We start from the raw sequence: 21705 nt of genomic DNA, 5'->3' as shown, positions 1-21705 counted from the left end.
TGCTTTCCATGCATATTTCTTTCCCACTGAGACTGTATACAAATATTAGAGCTCTAACTCACACTTTTGTCAGCAGGATGTGCCGCACTCTGTAGGCACACTCAGTTCAAATAAAAAGCCCATTGGCAATACAATAAATCAAGTGATTAACAAGAAGCAAAATGCCAACCTCTGGCTTTTTTTCTGTCCCAGAAGCTTGTGGTACACTGTAGCAAACTGAATTTTCCACCAATAAACTGAAGTCAAAGGTGGATCCTGAGACGTGAGCGCTGTAGTGCTGAGCTGATGAATGGGCAGCCTGGAGTGACCTGTGGATTTCCTGCTCTGGTTGTGTGAAAACTGTTGATAGCAAACAAAGCCGGTTAATGAGGATGAGAAAAAGAATAGCAGAAAACTGTGTCTGGTAGACTGAACAGCAGGAGGTGCTGCAGTAGGACAGGTTATGCATTTAGTAGCTGCTGAGCTGCCCAGGTTAATGTTATGCAGCAGGGAATGCAGTGAAGGTGGCTGGAGCTGGGACAGTTCCTCCAGTACCTTGTGCTGCTCATGTTGGTTGATGGATAGCCAAATTTCCGTGGTGTTCAGACAAATCTGTTGCATGGGCCAGGTTTTGTGCTTATAGGTTTGCTTTTGGTCATTCCCCCAGAAGACGGTAGTGTGCACTCATTGGAAGTATTATCTAAAGATAGTAATATGGTACTTAAAGTTGTAACTAAAATATGGGTAAAAATGCACTTTATGCTATCTTTTTTTACAAACATTTTTGTTCCATGTATGTCAGGAAACAGCAGTATTTCCTTCGTACTCTTCTCCTTTCCAACTTCTAAAACAAAATAGAATTCCAAAATTAAATAGGAAATTGAATTACTTCTGAAATCTCACAAACTGGATTGTAAGGAAAAAACAGGAAATACATGGTGTGTACTTGTGTGTGAGACAAATTATTTTATAATATATCAATGGCATATGCATTGGAACATTTCTGTAGAGCTTCAGTGCTCCTTGCTATTTTTCTATTTTTGCTAATTGTTTTTAAAATAATTTTTATCTTTTTCAAGATCTTGGGATACTGCATGCATTAAAATATGCAGGGGTATGCTCTTTTTGAAAAGGACACAAGTGTTAATCTTAATTCAGTGTTTTTTGTGTAACCTGATTCCTTCTCTGTATGTCCTCAGTATTCTAGTCTAGGTCTAATCTGAAATACAAGACTAGATGGCATAGAGAGTCTGGCCTTCAGTCAACAAAACCCTTTTCTGCTGAGAAGTGAAAGATAATGAAAAAGATGTAATTACTGTAATGATGGGTTAGACCTTTAGATTCATGCTGCAATCAGTGATTCCTGTGGTGCCTGCTGCAATCATGGTTTAGTGCTGACTGGAGAGACAAGACAGGTAAAGACTGTAAAACACTCCATCAGCTCTTGATCTGAATGCCTAGAGAGGAACCACACCTCCCATTTGCAGATAGGGGTGCTGGCTCCAAGCTCGAGGGCAGCACAGTGGATTGTCTTGGAAGGAGCACCTTGGAATATTTTTCCAGTGTGTAAAAAGTGAATAAAATCCCTGTAAGTTACTCCCTCCCTTCTGAACAAATAATAGTAAACATTTTAATTTTATGAGGCTGTTGTGTCTGCCATGCATGGATGCACACACATAAATAATTGCATCAGAGATTATATATATTTAATAATCCCAATTTAATCTTTATTACCCACATAATCAAAGAAAAAAATTCAATTGTATAGGGTTATGCTTGCCAGAGCTGTTATATTTAAAGTGCTGTCAAATCAATGCCAAAATCATTCCAAATACTTTCAGAATTTCTTACTTTAGTCTCAAAGTCAAGCTTGAAAATGTGTGTACATCATTAATAAATACTTTTATTCTGAATTTGAAAGATTGTTCGATTATGGATTTAAAATAAGTATTTCCAGATGATGCTGATGTGACTCTGTAATAATTTTACAGCCATTTGGGATAAAGGGTATTGGTCCTAATTCTGAAACTCATGTTGGTGCGATTAATCCTCATAACTGTGAGCTCTGTCAAAGAAGTCAACTGGAACTTCTTCATGAGTAATGGTTGCAGAACCAGCCTCAGACATTTAAATCATTACTACCACTGGAAAACAACTGAAGATTAGCTCTGGTATTAATATTTTTATGTGGACGTCACAGAGATTAAAAGCAGATGTTTTCCAGAAGTACTTGTTTACCTTCCATGGTCTGCAAATGTCATAATCCATAGAAATTTTATTATTTTTAATTTGAAAATGAATTTTCAGCATTATTTGTCAGTTTGGCCAGCCCTACTTGGTACATTCTCAAAGTTGCTCAGGAGGATATCCTAGCATAATTGTACATTTAATTCGTTTTTCATCTTTGTTGGAACTTTAAAGGATTTGCAAAGAAAAAGAAAATGAGTACACGGTTGATAGGTTGATAGGACTGATTGTTTTTTGACATGCTGAAGTAAAGAAAAGTCTTCATTCATTTCTGATCATTAATTGACAAAACCTGTGGAGAACACCTCATTCCCACTGCATTTCTGCATTTGGTGATCCCCAAGGCTGAAGAATAGAAGGGGTTATGGGAGAGCCTTAGACACCAACACTCAAGGCATAGATTAATTCAGTGATGGTGTTACACTTCATCCATATGCTCAGCAATTTATTTCACTTGACTTAAAGATATTGATACTCTAGTTCACACTCTTCCTGTTTCATAGCCTCATGACACAGTGTGGTGAAAACTGCATGACTAAAACCATTTGGCCAGATACATCCTCAGTTAAAGCTACTGTATTCATGAGAATTTTTTTTTTTGTGAGTAGTATCTAATGCTGTTTTACTTGTCACACTTTGCTTAATTTTTCTACATTTTGGTAAAAATTTAATTAATTTATGGCTAAATTTGCATTCCATATATTTCCTTATATTCCATAATTGGCTTCATAATGCAACACAAAAATCACAACTTTTTGGAGAGAGAGAGTCTCTCCATCTGCTAGTTAAAAGCATTTAATATAAATGACTGAGATCAAGGCTGCAGCTATTAGGAATGAGGCATTAATCTGAATTACCTTCTCTTCTCTTCTCTTAATTTGAAGCCAAAGGTCATATAAAAGTACTGCATATGCTTCAAGGAATTTTTAGTAGCACATCATTGTCTCCATAAAACAGGTGCAATCAAAAGGCAGATTACAGGACGGGTACAAGCTAAGGAGGGCTTTCTGAAGGCTGCACTTCATAGGCAAAGCAGACTTAAAACATTTCAGTAGAGGGCCTCTAGTCCCTTAATCCTCTGTGTGCTTCTCCCAAACAGCAGTAGCACATATTCACTTGTACCAACCTTGCCTGCTGTGCTGGCCAGCATTCTTCTTTGTATAAAAGTAGAAGTGATCCCTCTCACTGTTTACTCAAAGCAGGTGATGAATGTACTATTTAACACTTAAATACTCAAATAGTAGTAAGGGCGCAAAGCTGGGTTTGTAAGTGCAGCTTCTCACAATTTAAGAGTTCCAAAGGCAGCACCTGAATGACATGAAGAAGTGGAGTGCTGAGTGAGAGGAAAAGCACTATTGGTTGCCCACAAATTTTAGCAGTTGTAGAACCAGTGATTATGGCTTGCAACCTGGATGGGCATGGCTAAGTTCATCTGTATTTGTTATGGTCAATGGAGGATTTTGAGGAGTAAGTTTAAGGAAGATAAAATGGTGAGCAGTGAAACGGAAAAAAAAAAAAGTTACTTGTCAGAAAAAATAGATGTTTGAGATAGTTCCTAGCGGTGCAAACGATGGAAGAGCGACCTTTCAGCTGACAGCTCTGTAGGATGGATTGATATTAATGATAAGAGGCCTCTTAATGAAAACAGAATAAAAAGAAGGAGTAAGATCTAGCTTTAAAATTCCCTTTTCTCATCAAGGTAGAATGATAACCAAGGTGCAAGACTGTAGGGCTTTTGTCTAAGGTGAGATTGCAGTGAGTTTAAAAAGTGACCCAGGCTCAGTGAATTGTTTTAGTGTAGAAGCCTGAGGTGAAAAGGCTGCATTGTAGGAACTGTTGTGCAGGATGTTCATGGTAATATATTTGTAAGTCATGTTTGTGAGTCTTTAGTATTTTCATTACAATTAGAATTTTTTGCAATCATAACAAAGTATCAGTGATAGTAATTTTCTTCTGCTTAAGAGCTTTATCAGAAAAAAAGAAATCATGGTTCTCCTTTATTCCTTATTATACCAAAAAAAGATTATCATCTTCAATAGATTCAGAACTTCTGTTTTTTCCTAAAATTCTCCTATTCTGTTATGAATTTAATGAAATAGTATTATTCTCATAATATAGAGAAAGTATTTTGCAGAAGTTGTCTTAAGGTAGTTTTGAGATAAAAAGAGAAGAAAACATATGCTGTCTACAGATACAGTCTCTAGGGAGAATTTAGGACTGAGGAAAATAACCTTCAATCACACTCACATCTATAAAATAGCAGACTTTCATCAGGGCCAAAAATGCACTTACCTTCCAAATTTGCAATTTTTTAAAAAATTGTGTTTAGGCATTATTGGGGTTTTTGTGCATGAGAGCTTGGTGTGATAAAGTTCATTTAAAAATATGGAAAAAAAGTATTCATCTTTAAATAGATAAAGAGAGCTACTTAGATAAATATTTAATGTTAAGTAATTATCTAGAGAGTAGAGATGACTTGTGGAATAGAAAGAAGGAACGGGAAATGAAAAGTCAGGAGGACTGTTGAACTTAAGGGGAAAGTTTAACTGTTATTAGTCTTGTTACTATCCAAGTCCCAGGCATATGAAGTAGTTTAGGCTCTCTAGACAGTAAATTTTGTTCTGGAGCACAGTGGACATCTCCTCTACTGACAGTGAAGTGGTTTTATAAATGTTAACTGAACCAATATTAATAGCTGTATTTTTTCTCTAATTGGAAGACTCACTTTTTTATTCTGTACACCTGTATAGTAAATCACACTTGTACAGTTGTATAGTAAAGCATTCTGCCTTGGGAAGGAGGCTGAGTTGGAGCATCTCAAAAGATCCCTTCCAACCTCAGCCATTCTGTGACCTGTTTCACAAAACTCATTTTCTGTAGATATTCTCATAATCCTGTATTTATCTGGGTTCACACCAGTGAAAAAACTGTAATCTCTAGAGCTCACGACATGATCAGACTGCAGTGGGTAGTTAGTGGTTATGTTAGCATTTTCACGTGAAGATCTAAGAAGCTAGAATTGTAAACAATTAGTTCACTTTACAATATTAGTAAGAGAGGAATTAATTGTGAATTCGTTTTCCGATTTCTGTTTTGTTTTCCTTGCAGCTGGGCCTCTGGAACTTCCTCTCTTCGAGCTGATCCCATCACAAAGACAGGTGGTTTTCCATGGGGACCGCCTGCCTTTCCAGTGTACTGCAACTTACGTGGACAGCAGCACCCAGGTGCACTGGTACCACGGCGGGCGCCTGGTCGAGACCGACGAGGAGAGCGGCGTCTTCGTGGAGGACAGCATCATCCACGACTGCTGCCTAATTACACGGTAACACAAACCTCTTGGGATAGTCTGCCTTGCAGGCCAGGGGAGCAGGGTCCACACTTGCAACAAGCCTCATTAACACGTGCATCAGGAGTTATTTGGTTGGAAGCAATTCAACTGCGTGCTTGAATCTGAGCGCAGAGGTAGAGACTTTTCGTGGCTATGTTTGGCTCTGGTTCTGAATTGTACTTTTTGTGTCTAAGTGTCAAGATTTGATCAGATGTGGGTTTGAAATAGATAAAAACAGTTTCTTACACAGTAAACCATGAGGTGAAACATGAAAAAACAAGAAAATAGTAAAGGCTTCAGCAGCATGAGAGTGACTTACAGCCAAACTGCTTCTTCTTGACACCATCTAGAAGTCTGAGTGAGGGACTTATGAAGAACTATTAATTGATAAGGCTTGGTTTAGTTTTTGTAGTTTCTACTATACTGCATCCTATATTCTTTAATTAAGTAATCTTATTTTTTTTCTAATTAAATATTTCTCAGTTTTCTGTGACTTTCACCATCTCTATGCCTGTGTGCTGGAGAGATACAGAGATCTACAGATGCATTTGCTGCTGTGAAAAGTTCAAGAGGAATGAAGTAGAGTAGGCTTATATAAAAGAAGCACAAAAACTAATCTTTGGCAGTGACAGTAATGTTCCAGTTTTGCTTCAGTTTTCCTCTTAAACATTATTTAATAAATTATAAATTTCAGTGTTTATTTTTGGGTTTCATCACAGAGTATTGGCTTGTCATTAAAAGCTGCTAAGTTGTTGCACACATGCTTTTGTCCTCTGCCAGTTTCCATCATTGATCAAAAAGAGAGTCTGATTCTGTGTGCATATTCTGCCTTTCTCTTTGTAGAAGATGGAGTGAAAATAGCTATGCTAATTAGCTCTGGATAATCATTAACATCTTTTCACTCAAACAGTTTCTATTAATATAATTGACCTGAAATGCTTCTTGAACTATCAAATAGAAGTTATGAAGGGAGTCAAATTAAATCCTGTCCACTGGGGACTTTTGGCTTTATTAATTTCATCTACCCACTGATTATTTGACCCCTTTTGGAGTCCTGTAGATCTAGAGGCATAGATCTGACTTTTTCTCACAGCTACTGGCTTTCTTCTAATATCAATGAAAAGGACTATTAGACCAATTAGTACAGTAATGCCAAGTGCATGAGCTATTAGATAACTGCCGAGTCACTTAAATTAAAGTATGTTCTTCCTATTTCCATTATATCTAAATTAAAAGACATGCTGTTAATCGCCTCATTATGTTTTTCAACTGAATTATATTTTGCACTGTATAAGCAATTTGTAAACCACAGTAATAAACTAAAATAAATAGTCTAAAATTGTTTTTGAAATAGCTATCCCTTTTAAAAAGCTGTAAGTAGCTTGACTGATTTTTACCTTACATTACTTCTTTTTTGCCAGATTGTAAAATAAAAACCATTTGCTACCATAGCATATTTTAGTAAGGATGGTTGATCTGCTGCCTACCTCGTTTACTGTGCCATTTCTTAGGTGACCTTGATGCTGATGGTGCAGTATGCACTGGGATGTGCTCTATGTACATCTATTCAGAAAAAATGTTCTTTAAATACGTCATCACATTTGCTGTTATAGACTGGAAAAATACTCTGACTTGCCCAAGTTATGTGATACAGACTGTTAAAATAAGGCAAAATATTTTTGAATAAAACTCCAAGTCCTTAAACAGCTGTTTAAAAGCATGCAACATTTTAATTCCTCATTTATTTGCACTATACATGGCACTTCAGAAGGGCATCAACACTACATTTCCCATAGAGCATAGTCCTTATCCAGCTAAAAATGCTAATACTCCAGCAGCTGTGCCTCTGCCTTGATCTAGGTGCTGTCCAGAACTAATTTATTAAAGATATATTTTGAACCTACTTTTAAAAACTGTACTATTTTGAGGTCAAGTTTTTTAAACATAAAGACACGTATTGTTGAAAACAAGAAAAGATTAGCCATGTTGTGACTGTTAAGATTATCTTCAGCATTTCTTAATTTTAATTCCATCTTTATGTATACTATATCCTAATTTATATAATTATTATAATAGCAAATTAAAATAATATGTAACAACATACTTGTTACATGTTACAATAGCATGTGTTAATATGCTTGTTATATGCTATTGCACACTAATTTGTGATAGTTCTTAGGGCTAAATCAAGGTTGTACAAGGCACTGAAACATCAGAAAGACCGTGCCTCCCTGAGACTATCAAATGTTAAGTATATGATTTGGACTAAAAATAAAGGTAACTTGAAATCAGTTCTTACAGTATCATATTTTGCCTTTGCATACCTAGTCTTTACAGCAAATGTCCACTGTCTGTGGCTTTCTGTAATTGCACTAAAGGACAGACTTTGGCCTGTGCTACTTAGCAATTTAAAGATTCCTATAGCTGGTTTTGAACAAAGAGGTGTAGTCATGTTCCAAAAGCTGCTTATTCAAACATTTTTAGGTGGTTATTTTATTGGGTAGTTCCAGATATTTCTGGACATGGATTTACAACACAAATATCATGCTAAACCCTTCTGTTTTATTAACTGGCACAGTAGAAGGATAAAATATCCAAATGTGTATTTTTTGTCTCCTATGATAAAGCAGAATAAACTAAAATAAATATTTTTGTTGTAATAATTAAACTAAAGTTTTGAACTGTATTCTGGTCTGTGACATTTTTCTTGGCAAGGAATATTCCCTTGCAGGAGATCTTGGAAAGGTGTTTTCAATTCTGCTGCTAGCTTGCATTTATCATTTCTTGCCAATGATAATAATATTTGATTTTGCTGGTGTTTAATTTTCTGTCATTATTCCTGTGTATAAATGTCATAGTCAGATATGAAAATATACATATGATGTGGGACTAATTTCCTATCATTTGTGAATGGATCTAGCTGAACTTGTTAATGGTGCTTCCATGAAGACAGCCTAATTTCTTTAGCCTGGAATATTATATCACTTTAATAATAAGCAACAATTCTAACAACACATTCTGATTCTCTGATATCCCTGAAGCCACATAGAAGGAAGGTCATGTAGGATTCTCTGCAGCACAGCATCTTTCCTGGCTTCCCCACTGTTCCCTTTCAGTGTTTGGAGAAGCTAGCAGGACAGTTATTAGAATATTAAACTAGAAAAGGAAATTATTTTAGTTCTATGAACCAAGAAACTCCGCAGTGGCAGAGATACTTTAATTTCAAGAAGTTTCTTATTTACCACGAAGAATATAATGGCAGTTTTGGAGCCTTTTAATTTCTATTCTGTAAATACTTGTGTAGAGTGTTTAACAGTGCTTATGCCCCGACAGCTGTAATAGCTGCTCTGGGACCATTACAGTTCACAAGTGCTCCTTCTGAAAACATTAAACTGTGAAGAAAGTTAAGAACCCATAAAAAGGAGAGCTACAGCTGGAGAAACCAACATGCTCTCAACTAAACCTAGGCTAACAGGTGCTGGAACCAAAAGTTGTTTTCAGATGTATATTTTGTTGTGTAAATAGATTTGCCACTGGAAATGCAGACTCTTAGGACTGAATTTTGATCCCCTGAAAATTGTGTTTTTCTATTATAGTCTGTTTTAAGTATCTCAGTCTTCTAAAGATGGTTGACAAAGCCACTTTATTTTGTGATGATTTTTAATTTAAAAAAAGAAAATTAAGCTTAAGAATCTGTTTTTTTAAAATTCTCTAACTGCTTCTTTACATTGTGACAGTAGCCACTGCCAAGTAAATAATGAAATAAATAGTAATGAGATTAGAGGTATATGATTATGTGAAAATCTCCAAAATGTGCAGAAGAAAGGAACAGTTTCAAATCATGGTCCACTTGTAATAGTGAAGGTACAAAAAACATTTCAAACAAATTAAATGTTGTGGGTTACAACTTTTGATCGTAATTTACATTATCCAAACAGGAGGTTGAGTTCAATTAATACTTTTTTTACTGTTTGAAATTATCACTGCAGATATTAGTAAAGAATTAGGAGTTTGATTGAGACAGTTTCACTAGAGGAATAAAGATTGTTTAAGATATGCTTAGAGAAAGGAAATTGATTCCAGGAGTAGATAGCTGGTATCATGGCAAGTTTGAGATCCAGGCAGACACTTCCTGTAGTAAAGAACAAAATGCTTCCAAAACTTCCGTGTGAAGGGCAGAAATTCAAGGCATGAAATGATCCAGATGATCCCTAAACTTTATTAACAGATTGGGCAGGAATACATCTGGAAAAGACATGAATCAAGCCATAGTGGTTTGAACTGGGCCCAGGTGAAAAAACCATTCTGAAAATCCCTGCTAAGGATGTTGGTAGGTTGGATACTTGACTGAAAGTTCAGATATGTACCAAATCGTGGCAGAATATTGGAGATTGCACAAGATTAACCAGATTAGAACAGATCCAAGTAACTTGATTCAGAAATGCAGATATTTTATATTCACTTTGTGTTCTACTGTTGTGAGTATTTTGGAGGTGAGCAGCTATGGGTCACACTGAGAAATCCAGGAAGAGAAAGCAGAAATTTTTCAGTGCTGATATTTTTGGTTTACCTGATTGACCCTGTTTGACCTTTAGCTGTCAAGGAGTTAGGAAACAAATGAAGCAAAATAACACTTTAAATTGTAAATCAATATTTCTGTATTATTTTGAGGTCATGTAAAACCCTGTAGGCAATGGTCTACAGCTCCTTTCAGGCACTGGAAAAGGACTACTGACAGATGCCACTTCACCAGCAGTGTTCTCATATATCAGATAGGAAGATAATATTTTAAATTATTGCAAAATATTATGAAATGCCCAGGGTAAGGGTTTCATTATGTGAGATTAAGAGTACTTTCATGTGAATTAATTTGGAAGATTAATTAAACTTAGGTCTTTTATCTAAAAATATTTCAATTACCTGAATAAAAGTCAATGACAGTTTTACTACTAATCAGTGTGGGGAATATTTTAAAATATAACCTGTGGAGAGACTAATACAATGAAAAGCAAAGGCAGCAACCACCATACCCTCTGTCATTACCTAAGAGTTGTGTTGTGTCATAAAACCTGTAGGCTTAATTTGGGTAAGTGCTTGAAACGTGATTGAGAAATAGGTATTTTCACCCAAAAAAAATATTTTGACTGATAGAATTAAAATACTCTAGAAAAATATTAAGTCAGAACTATTAAAACATTTTGATGAGTCCTTAGAGAATGCTACAAAAATATGCTTTCTTTGGTGTTGAGACCAGATTAAGAAGATGCCTTGCACTAAGTTTTGACCTCTCACTTCCATCTCTGTTTATATCCAGCAGCTGTACATGGGTCCATCCAGCCACAGCACTGAAATGTTCAGTAGTAAGAACAAAAATTGACACTTTATCCCCCACAAGGGAGAATCAGACAGTTTTGCTTTGACTTTTTAAGGCCAGAATGATTTTTATGTGGCCCTTCAAACAGCTGCAGCTGCACAGCTGGGGACGTGCTGCACTGTAGCAGCACTTTGGAGTCAACATCTCAGGGCTGGCTTTTAATAAAGTACTTTTCCTGTCAGCATCAATGTTAGGTAAAATTATACATTTTCTCTGTGTCCAGGCAGTAGTTTGTAAATCTGTGAACAAATGTGAGCATATCAGAGCAAGTATGACATACATCCAGAATCTGATACCACATAAACCGCCCTAAATACTGGCGAAGCAAACCATTTATTCAAATAAATACTTGCTAGAAATATTAAAACAACATCAGAATTACTTTTTAATTTTCATGTATTTCAGTTTTTTCAACACTGAGAATGTATTGTAGGGCATATTCCCATTAACATGCTTGAATTCCATGAAAATGGGTCCTCTCCCCTCTTTTTTCTCCCTGCAGGATAAAATACCCCCTATATTTAATTGTTTATGGTATTGTGATTGGGTGGCTCCTGGCCATGACAAAATAAAATTTACACTGTGGATGATGCACCAAATATTGAGAAAGAATAGAGATTTTTCCTGAAGTCCTTATGTAGGAAACTGCAGTCTTTCCTTTGTTTTTAGATCTTTCCAAATTTCTTGCAAGTGGACAAGTAAAACAGGTCCATATTCTAACCCTAATATATCAACCAGCCCATAAAGTACTAATTAGATATTTTCTGAATTTGTATCATGTCAAATTAATATGCATTTGACAGATAATTTGAAATTGTAAAATTAATTTAGTGGGGATTTTGGTTTGTTTCCTTTTGTGTGTTGTTAGGGGGTTTTGTGATGGTTATTTGGGGTTTTTTGCGGGTCCCAGTGGCCTGTAATCAAATAATCAAGAATTGTCATAAGCAAATTAACACTTCTGAGTCATCTGGGAAATATTTTACTTTCAAAGCTTTTTATGCAATTTGGGCTATTGGTCTGATTGGTGTTATTTTTGTCTAAGAATCTCTGATAGTGTACAGCTCACAGGAGTTATGCTAATGAAATAAAGCTTCCTCTGAACAAAACATTGCAGCATACAGACTGCTTAAGGGGAGATGAAAGGCATACAGCAGGTGTAGCATCATTTCCCCAGAAGGCTGCAGTTGTATCCATCCTTCAGTCCATCACCTTGCTGGTAGAACAAAATTAATAACAATAAACCCATCTGAGCATCCCTAAACCTTTCACCAACTGGCAGAGCAGCTCAGTGACAGACAGCTGACTCATGAAGTATTTTAAATGAGCCCAGGTAAGAGATAAAGCTTTCTCTTCAGATAGCCTTATGGCACTGTGCTACCACAGACCTGCCAGCTGTCTGAGGGTTTATCCAGCAGAAGAAAGTTTTGGGTCTCTAGAGCTGTTGCTCCTTTTCTTTTTCTTTCCCCCCTTACGTTCTCAGCTAGCTAGACTGGCATGTGTTGACTCCAAGACTGTGGGAGTTTGAAGACAAATACAAAAATCTTTGTGTACACCCTTCAGTGCAGAACAGTAGCTGGTTGTCTCTACATGACAAGCTCAACGAGTGAGAATGAGTTCATACAACAAACCAAACGTTGTGATATGATGTAGAGATGTTTAGGTTTCTGATGTAGTTTCTGAAGATGGTTTGGTAGAGTCACTCTAATATTAGAAGTTGGTTTTTTTCTCAATTTTATGAAAGAAATTAATGGCATATATATAGGTCACAGGTACTTTGATCCACCTATAGAAAACACATCTCACTGTTGGCTGTTGGGCAGCAAATGGATATTAGCCTGTGACAGTGTTTTTGAACATTGGCATTTCAATTGAAGTAATTTGAGCAATACAAAGTAAATAGGGTGAGATGGTTTTACTAACTCACAGCTCTTTTCTCCTATTTTGGAAGTAGGTTTTTGTTTGGTTTGTTGTAGTTTTTTTCCCTCTGTTGTTTTTTTTTTTCCCCTGTCAGTATATTGTTACTAAATATAGGTCCTTTCCACCTCTTGTCATGGCTCTAGCATATGAACAAATTAGCTGATAGATAAATTATAGAAAAAAGTATCTTACAGCACGTTACATTTCTTGGATACCTGCAGATGGTATTAAATGGTAAGTTAAGCAGATTTTTTAATATGCAATCAAAAGAAAAAAAATTCATGTGTATTGCATTACCTCTATGTATGAGAAATTGATTACACCTGAAAATACTTGCTAGACATCTCACATAAAATGAATACCAACTTTCATCTTCCTTTTTTCTTGCTGTTGCCTGGACACAAGTTTGCTTCAAAGGCCATCAGCCTTCTAAAGCTGTTTCTTTCAAGGGTAAATAACTAATTTTGTCAGAGAGATCAGACTAGCAATTTGAGTTCAGACAAGTGCCTTGATTTACAGATTCTCTCTTCATTTTCCATGTTTTAACCTTATGTCCCCTGTGAAAGGTTGTATTCCAAGCAGCAGTGTACTCTGGAGACTAACAGTCATTTTTTAAATTGCATGTTAGTATTAATAATTTAAGGTGGTATGGGTTGGAGGCATGCTATGCAGACCTTCTCCCTGAACTGTGGGAACACATTAGCTATTTATCTGTCTGAAGAAGAGTATGAGAAAACCTAAATGTCTCCGGTATTTAAGTAATTAATTTTTATTTTCCTGCAGGAGGACCAGTTGGTTCTTCCTAAATCTTACAGAAACTCAAGTCAGACTTTAAAGTACTTCTTGTGGAAAGCCAATCAAAATATGGTGTTAAAGCCTCTTCTTTATTTGTTACTTTGTTTCCTGGCATGCAAATGGCTGCTGGGGCGTGCAGTAAATGTCGCTGTAGTACTTCTTCAGAACATGGTTGAGTAACTTTGCATAATGAGACCTACTTCTGATTGTCTAATTAGTTATGCATAGCTGTAGCAATGCAAAACTATGCCTCAAATAGAACTCTATTGTCATAGGTTACTTGATTACATGACTGTGGCTTCTGCTTGTGTTATGGTTCCTCTCTTTATAATGACAAATGCCACGGGCTTCTGTTGAATATTTTAGCAACCTTTTCATGCAATTGCATCAGCTGTACATTTTAATTAATTTTTCAATATGTCAGTCATTGCATTCGTAAAAAGGAATTCTACCATGCATGAAATTTCCCAGTACAAAAAAGAATCATGTATACTCTCTTTCTTCCTATCAATATTTTTATGGAGAAGGTCACTATAATTTCAAAGGGAAACTTGAGAAAAGCCTGCTAGTCACCCTTTTCTCATCAGGCAGCAATCTTCAGATTCAGTTAGCCTTGATACCATCTCATGAATGTCTTCATTTTATCGTCATAGAACATCCCAGAATTGTTAAGGTTTGAAAAAACCTCTAAGATCATCAAGTCCAAGTGTTCACCACTAAGCCACATCCACACGGTATTTTGAACATTTCCTGGAGGCGATTCCACAGTTCTCCTGGGCAGCCTGTTCCAATGCTGGACTACTCTTTTCATAGTATATAATCTGAACCTTCCCTCTGCTGCAACTTGAGGCCATTTCTTCTCATCCTGGAAGTCAAAATTTCCATGAAAAGTGGCAACTGTCACACTGCTGAGGAGTGGGATGTGATTGCAGTGCAGAGGGCGTAGGAATGCTGGTTGACTCATACTCCATCCTGAGGAAAGCTGCACCGTAGGGGCAAGATTGTTGCATTTGTAGCCTGATGTTTATTAGATCCTGCGAGATAGGACAGTCAAAAGAATACAGCCAAAGGACACATCCTCTCTTATTTCTTCTGTGTTTTTGTCAAGGTCCTAAATCAGAGTCCTGCCATGTTCTCGGGTTATGGGAGAGATCTCTCCTTTAACCAAGACTTGTTGCCATTTGCCAAGAGAGATCAAGAATGACTTTTGACTACGAGTGAGAATCTCTGGGCATGATTATGTAACCATGCCAAGGCTTAAAATATATAACTGACCTACTAGAAAACTTTGTGAAATAGAGTTTTAAAATTCTATACCCAGGACAGGCACAGCCTTTCCTTCTGGTCTGCCAGGACTGTGAAGTCGAAGTCTCCAGGGACTATAAGCAGAGAAGATGCTAGAGGGTCAAGTTGACTGCTTTTTTTGGGTATTAAAACATTAAAAGATTTTTTTTGCTTTTAAATTCAGTCGCCCAAATTCTCCAGAGGTATAAGATCAATTTATCATTTGTCATATCCAGATGGTAAGTAAATGAACAGTTTCACCATTGGGCTTGCTATCAAAATATTCCAAGAGGAATAGAAATGAATGCATCATTTGCTGTGGCCAGATGGCAATTCAGAAGACAATTTCATGATCTAGTCATTATATTGCATAAACTTATTCTGGCTTGTTTTTTATCACCATCTGAAGAAAGGGCAATAGAAGATTAAAAGTGTGAATGTGGGGAGTTACTCGTCTTTTGAGATAATTTGAGCCAGTTTTCAAGCATTGTGTATCTATCAGAAACAAGGCTGATGTGTCAGTAAATATTTGTCTCTGAGTCTGGGAAACTTCACTAACTGATGGGAGACCTGTTAAGCAGCAAATAAATTTACATCAGAACATATTTCAGCAGTTTAAATAAATGGAAAGTGTACCTTTTATATTTATTTATCTGCATTCTGATTATTTGTAAAATTTATAATAAGCTGAAATACGGTGTTTACCTAATATCAGCATGGTTTCCAGTTTTATTGAATTTGTATTGTTAACAATGATTGTAGATATTTTCTAGAAAATATATTAAAATATCAGCACAACTATCATCATTTGTGAAGTCTCCACATCTTGATGCCACAAATGAATATACCTGCTGCCTTTTCTTTCAGTAAAAAGGTTTTATGCATAATTGTTTTTATAAGCTCTAGGAATATGATCTTTCTTAACTATCTGTAAAGATGATGTAAGATTGTTGTGACATATGAAATATAACATTTAATTAAAGCATTGTTAAACTGGTTAATTTCACTGAAGTACTTCTGCCTGAATGCAAAAAGATGTATTAAGCATTAGCTAAGAGGCTGCTGTTACTGGGCTATTCACCTGAGACTTCTTAAGAGAACAATTGCTTCTTTTGACATTAAAATACTGAGCTACTTTCTGAGAAGGGCTAATAATGCTTTTTCTGTATTTTTGCTGTAAAAATACGTGAGAATTCATTGTAAAAATGAAATAGGGGGTTACAAGGCACTTGGTGTTCAAAACCATCATAAATAGAAATAATGTGACAATTTTAAAGTTACTATTTAATAATAAATTTCACCAAATATCTGGAGAATTACGCAAAAATTCAGAAACAACTAACTTAAACCAAAGACTCTTTACAGTGGTTTACATGTTTTCTGAGGACCCAGATAATGATTCTGTAGTAGGTACTTGAGAAAGTCATCTTTCAGAATGTCAGAATCTACCTAAAATTGCTAAAGGTTACAAGTAAAATTTTAAAAGATTTTATTTTAAATACAGTCTCAAAATAAATTTATTAACTTTTAATTCGATCCTTCAGTTTTTATAATTTACATTCTCTCTTTCTCACCCTACTGTGTTTCTTCCCACATAATTTCTAATTGTCTAAACCACAAGGCATATTCAAAGACAAGCCAGTTCTGTAAAGCAAAGCAAATATTTCAGATAAATGCTACTTCTTTTCCTCTCCCAACTCGTTTCAAAAACTGTAATTTGTTTAAAACGGCAATAAAATTTATTCCTAACCCAATGGCAGATTTTAGATATAATGTGTTGCCTTCTCAAAATGACTACATTTTGGTAGTTCGTTAGCATTATTTTTGGTCTATGGCATCTGTAGAATTGGAGTAATTGAATAATGTTCTACCCCTGGTAGCAGAGTGCCAGATTCTGCTGTTGCAGTGCTTCAGTCGCAGCTGAAGGCAAACCCATTCTCTGTGGGTTGCTCGTGTGGTCAACTTGAGATGCCTTTCTGACTTTTAAGTGTTTGATTTGGCAACAAACCCAATAATCTGTAATACCTGGGGAAAGGGGGATGGGCTTTGATAAATAGTTGATATTATTTTGTGATGATTTTTGATTTGTGCTCTAGCCTGTTACAACCTGAATAGTCAATACAAATTGGTGCTGCTAAGAGCTTACTTCCACTGATATCATAGACCAAACCCCATTTTGATATTTTAATTTAAAAATCTCTGAAAATGAGCTAATGTGAGAAAAGCAATTACTTGATATCTGTATAATTAAGTGTATACAATGATGAATCTTTTTTTGTTGTTTTGTTTTTGTTTTTAGTGAACTTATCCTATCCAGTATTGACATTGATGCAACTGGAGATTGGGAGTGTCTAGTCAAGAATTCCTATGGAAATAGCAGTAAACAAGTAGAAATTGTGGTACTTGAAACAGCTGCACCCTACTGCCCTGCAGAAAGAATTATTAACAACAAGGGAGATTTCAGGTATGATTTTCTGGTTTTGGAGTGTGTTTCATATATTAATGTAGGTACAGACCATATTCATGCTTACATGGTACTTCAGTGTCAGTTACAAATCACTTATTTTAGTTGTCATTTTTATGTAATATGGTAGGAAGGAGGAGCACAGTATGATTTTGATGGGAAATGGGACCTAGTGCTTCAAGAGAAGCAGTGGTTTGTGAAAGTCAGAAAATCTTCTAATTCCTCAGTATGCATTATGGAGAATTTTTAAGAAATGAGGTAAATGAGAGAAGGTTCAAAATTTTTCTTGACCTTCACAGAGGATGATAACACTGCATTAAAGTGTTAGAAGATTACAATTTTCAGTGCTTTACTTTTTAAACCTGTTCTGGTTCTGATGGCTTTGTTCAGCTGAGATTAGAGGTAACAAATGAGGTGAGACTGATATTTCACTGAAGAGGATCAAAACAGAAAGTAAAACTATTTGGTAAAACAAATAGATTGTATGAGGTGAGTTTAAGGACACACAGTTCAGCCAGTATATCACGTGCTTACAAAATACACCTGTCCTGCTATCTGATTCTTGGGAGTTTGCAAAATTTTGTATACTGAACGTAGTTTTTGTCCATCATTACTTTTATCTACATATGCTGTTGGGACTTTTTAAAATTTTAATCATTTTAATCAGAAGAAAAGGTTTCTGTGGTATTTGGTATTGTTTTCATTCGGCTCTAAAATGCACCAATGATATGCACAAAGCTCTTAACCAAAACCTGCTTGACAATAAGACTGATAAATGATGGCAATCCCATGGAGAAATCAAGACAGTAATTTGTTACCAAATGAATTATAATGAGAATTCAGCTTGAATAGTTAATGATAGGAAAGTAAATGAGGAGGGAAGCTTCTCTTAAGTAGCAGAACTTTCTGCAAATATTTGACCTGAAAGCCTCCATTTATTTTTAGGTTACCTTCAAAACTTTCCCAAAGGCTTTTTGTGCTATTTCTCATGTTTGAATAGAAGTAAAAGATTGAATTATAAAGCAGTGGAAATAAAAACCTACTCAAATAATCTGTTTTCTCTTTACTACAGAGCTATTTTATTATGTGTTAATCTCAGTACCAGCAAGTTTGCCTCTTTGCTGAGGCAATACATGCATATGGATTGAATACATTCAATACATATATATGGATTAAAATTCTTTAGAGACCTTTGACAATCTTAGCTATAGATTTTTTTTTTGTCATCAAAAAACCTGGAATTGTGTTTTTTCGTAGTGGATATACTTAAATAGGTTTTAATTAGATCTTTGAAAAGAATGTCTACTTCCTATCAGAAAATTCTTACTGAATCATTTAGATGACAACTCTATGAAGTTCGTGTTCTTGCCTTAGAATGACATCCTTTTCTCCATAAATAAATATATATAAATCTTCAGGCTGCACAAACTAACACCAGGGGCATTTTTGTCATTTTATATAAATCTAAAGAACAGGAGTGGGCATTTCTCAACCTATTGATCATCTTCCTAGAAATCCATATGAATTTATTTTTAAAATGTACATCAAAAGGATGCTGAGTCCATAGGTTCTTTTGGCATTTGAGAGAATGAATTTAAAATAGGAGAGAATTTATCAAGCTCCAACTCAGCATTAGTGCTTGAAATTGTTCCAAAGGTTTATCCTCAGAGATGGAGCTATCACACCAGCAAGTTTTCTTACAAAGGTCTTTGAAGTTTTGGTAACATAACAAGTATGTAAGTAGAAAGAATTGAACCACAAAGGCAAAACTAGAAAGAACAGTTCTTTTATTGGGCAAAAGAAAGGGGAAAAAGTGTCAACTGTTAGGGGAATGTGGCTATTTCAGTTGTCCAGCCTAGGTGGTATTTATAATTGCATAACTGCAGCAAGAATTAGGCACTGTGAGTCGGAATGAACTGGCCTTTTGTCCTAAGAGGTTTTCTCTATCACAGCCACATTTTACTTTTTTTGTTGTTGTTTTATAGAATGCTGTAAGCTTATTCTGAAAAGCAAATGATAATGTTGTTACATGCTGTCATTCCTAGTCATAAAGGCCAGATTCTGCTCCCTGTGACAATGCTACGTTCAGAATTATCTCTTTAGTTTTGCTTTTGAAGTAAGTTGCCAATAAGTGTGGCACAATTGCATTAATGCAAAAGTTTTACTAAAAATACTATTTTATCCCAGAGGCAAAAGGTCTCTATGATACTGTATGCTCTATATACTGCTGTACATATTTTGATTTTTTTGGGGAAGCTCCTTTCATTATATATTTTTTATCAACGTTTTTACACTACAAATTGAATTATTTCAGTGACAGCTGTGAAAAATAAAAGTATTTTTCTTCTTAGCTTTTCTTTGAAATGAAGAAAACTTCTATAGCCCAAAACCTTTCAGTATATTATGTAACAATGTACATTGTGTAACTATGAGGAGCTAATACATTTGTTTGAGGAAAGGTTGATTGCAAGCTGTAATTTCATTGAAAGGCAGAATATTTTTATGATTTATTGGATTCACTCATTATATCAGTGCAATTAAAGAACCATATCCTTCCCACACCTGCTGACTTGCTGATGATATGCTTATGATTTTCTTAGCTTTCTCTCAATTTCCTGATCCTGCCATGTCCACACTGGGCTGTAAATGACAATTGATTTGGTATCTATAGAAATAGATCCAGTTGTGCCGTTCTAGAGAATGCAGCAAATATACAGAAAAAGTGTGTTTTGTAACAGACCCATCAGCTAAATATAAGAATTCTGTCTGCTCTTGATTTAGTTTGTTTTCAAAGATTGTTTTGGAATCATACTACATAAACCATGCATACCCAAACAACTAATTTTTGAGGACTAGTTCCTTCCTCCTTCATGACACATGATCTCTGCTGAAATCTTGTTGATTGTTTTCTGAGAAATTTGGGGCTGTTTGCTTTTCAAGGCTTTTTAGTAGTGGGTTGAAATGCAAACCAGAGATTGTCAGGTACGTTTTGAGCACTTGCTTTTAAGAGCGTTAAGTAATAGGGTTTTTTTTTTGTTTTTTTTTTTTGGTTTTGGTTTTGTTTTTTTTTTTTTTTGCTTTATGGACCTACTGCTCTGCTTTTTGCAGTCTGCAAAAATTAATGTAGTAAAAACACCAACCGTATCTTTTTCTTTAACACTAAACATCTTCCTGGAATTAACACAGAATGAATGTGTGACCAGCCAGACTTGAACCTGTATAATTCTGACATCTTCCAAGGAAACAAAGTAATTCTTTATAAAACATTATGAAGTAAGAGTTAAAAATAGCCTTTTTTTCTCATATATCACTTTAGCCTGTTGTATATGCTTATTATATTATATATTATATATATATTATTATATTGTAAGTTGCCTTTTGCATTTTAGTTTTAATTTTTACTGTCATGCTGTTTATAGGTGGCCCAAAACTTTGGCTGGGATAACTGCTTACCACCCGTGTCTCCAGTATTCCTTTAACTCTGTTGCATTTCACAATGGTGCAGAAGAGGCGAAGGCGTGGCGTAAATGCAACCGAACTGGACGCTGGGAGGAAGAAAACTACTCTGAATGTCCTTATTCACAAGAAATAACTCAAGTTCTTCATGCTTTTAGTCAGGTAACGTTTTGAAATCCAAGTTCCCCTCCTCTAGTACTGTTCTTGTTGAAGAGCTTGCAAGAAATGTCGGTTCAGCCATAAGTTTGGAATAGATGGACTTTTAACAAAATGCTTTGCTAGAAAGACAACCATTTGTTCCTTTGGTAATTGGAAGTTGTAGCAGGAACAAGTGCATTTATTACCTTTATCTTGATATTTTTTCCATTAGGTGCTTAGAGTCTAGATGATTATTAGTAATGCTGACAGGGTGATCAGTGCTTGACTTTCCTTCCCATCATGCATTTTTACAGAAAGATGTTAATTTCTTGTGTAGTCCCATATCAGAGTTTTGTCAGCTGAAGTGCCTTTCCTCTTTAGAATGCCTTTTTAATGTCTTCAAAAAAAGCAGTAATTAAATTTTTTCTTAAGGATAAGTAAAAGAATGAGTTGAAAAAATAGATGGATAGAAATTAATGAGGAAAAAAGAGCATAACAGAGAACACCGTGGAGGATGGCCCAGATGTGTAACTGCCATACTAATTTTACAACTTTCAGTTTCCTGGACCATTTCTTCCCTGGTAGTATCAGTAGTGCTAAATAAGACCACAGAAAGTTTGTTTTCAAATGGGTTCATAAATAAGTGTAATTAATACATTAAGAGGGCCCTTGCAATTAGAGGGTAATAAATAATTAGGGTGATGTCTAGAATCCAATCTAATT

The 21705-nt window shown here is 35.5% G+C and overlaps 1 protein-coding gene across 1 annotated transcript in view; it reads left to right on the top strand.

The window, feature by feature from the left end:
- The window catches only part of ADGRA1 (adhesion G protein-coupled receptor A1), a 258318-nt gene that overhangs the window by 118908 nt on the left and 117705 nt on the right, over nucleotides 1-21705 (top strand). The window contains exons 7-9 of the mRNA XM_014885926.2: nucleotides 5335-5548; nucleotides 17224-17388; nucleotides 20808-21006. Of these exons, the coding sequence (XP_014741412.2) occupies nucleotides 5335-5548; nucleotides 17224-17388; nucleotides 20808-21006 (578 nt within the window). The remainder of the gene's footprint in view (nucleotides 1-5334; nucleotides 5549-17223; nucleotides 17389-20807; nucleotides 21007-21705) is intronic.

This window comes from Sturnus vulgaris, chromosome 8 (assembly GCF_052056855.1).
Source record: "Sturnus vulgaris isolate bStuVul1 chromosome 8, bStuVul1.hap1, whole genome shotgun sequence".
Classification (NCBI taxonomy): Eukaryota; Metazoa; Chordata; class Aves; order Passeriformes; family Sturnidae; genus Sturnus; species Sturnus vulgaris.
Note: the sequence above shows the minus strand (reverse complement) of the source record. Positions and strands in the feature narration are given on the sequence as shown.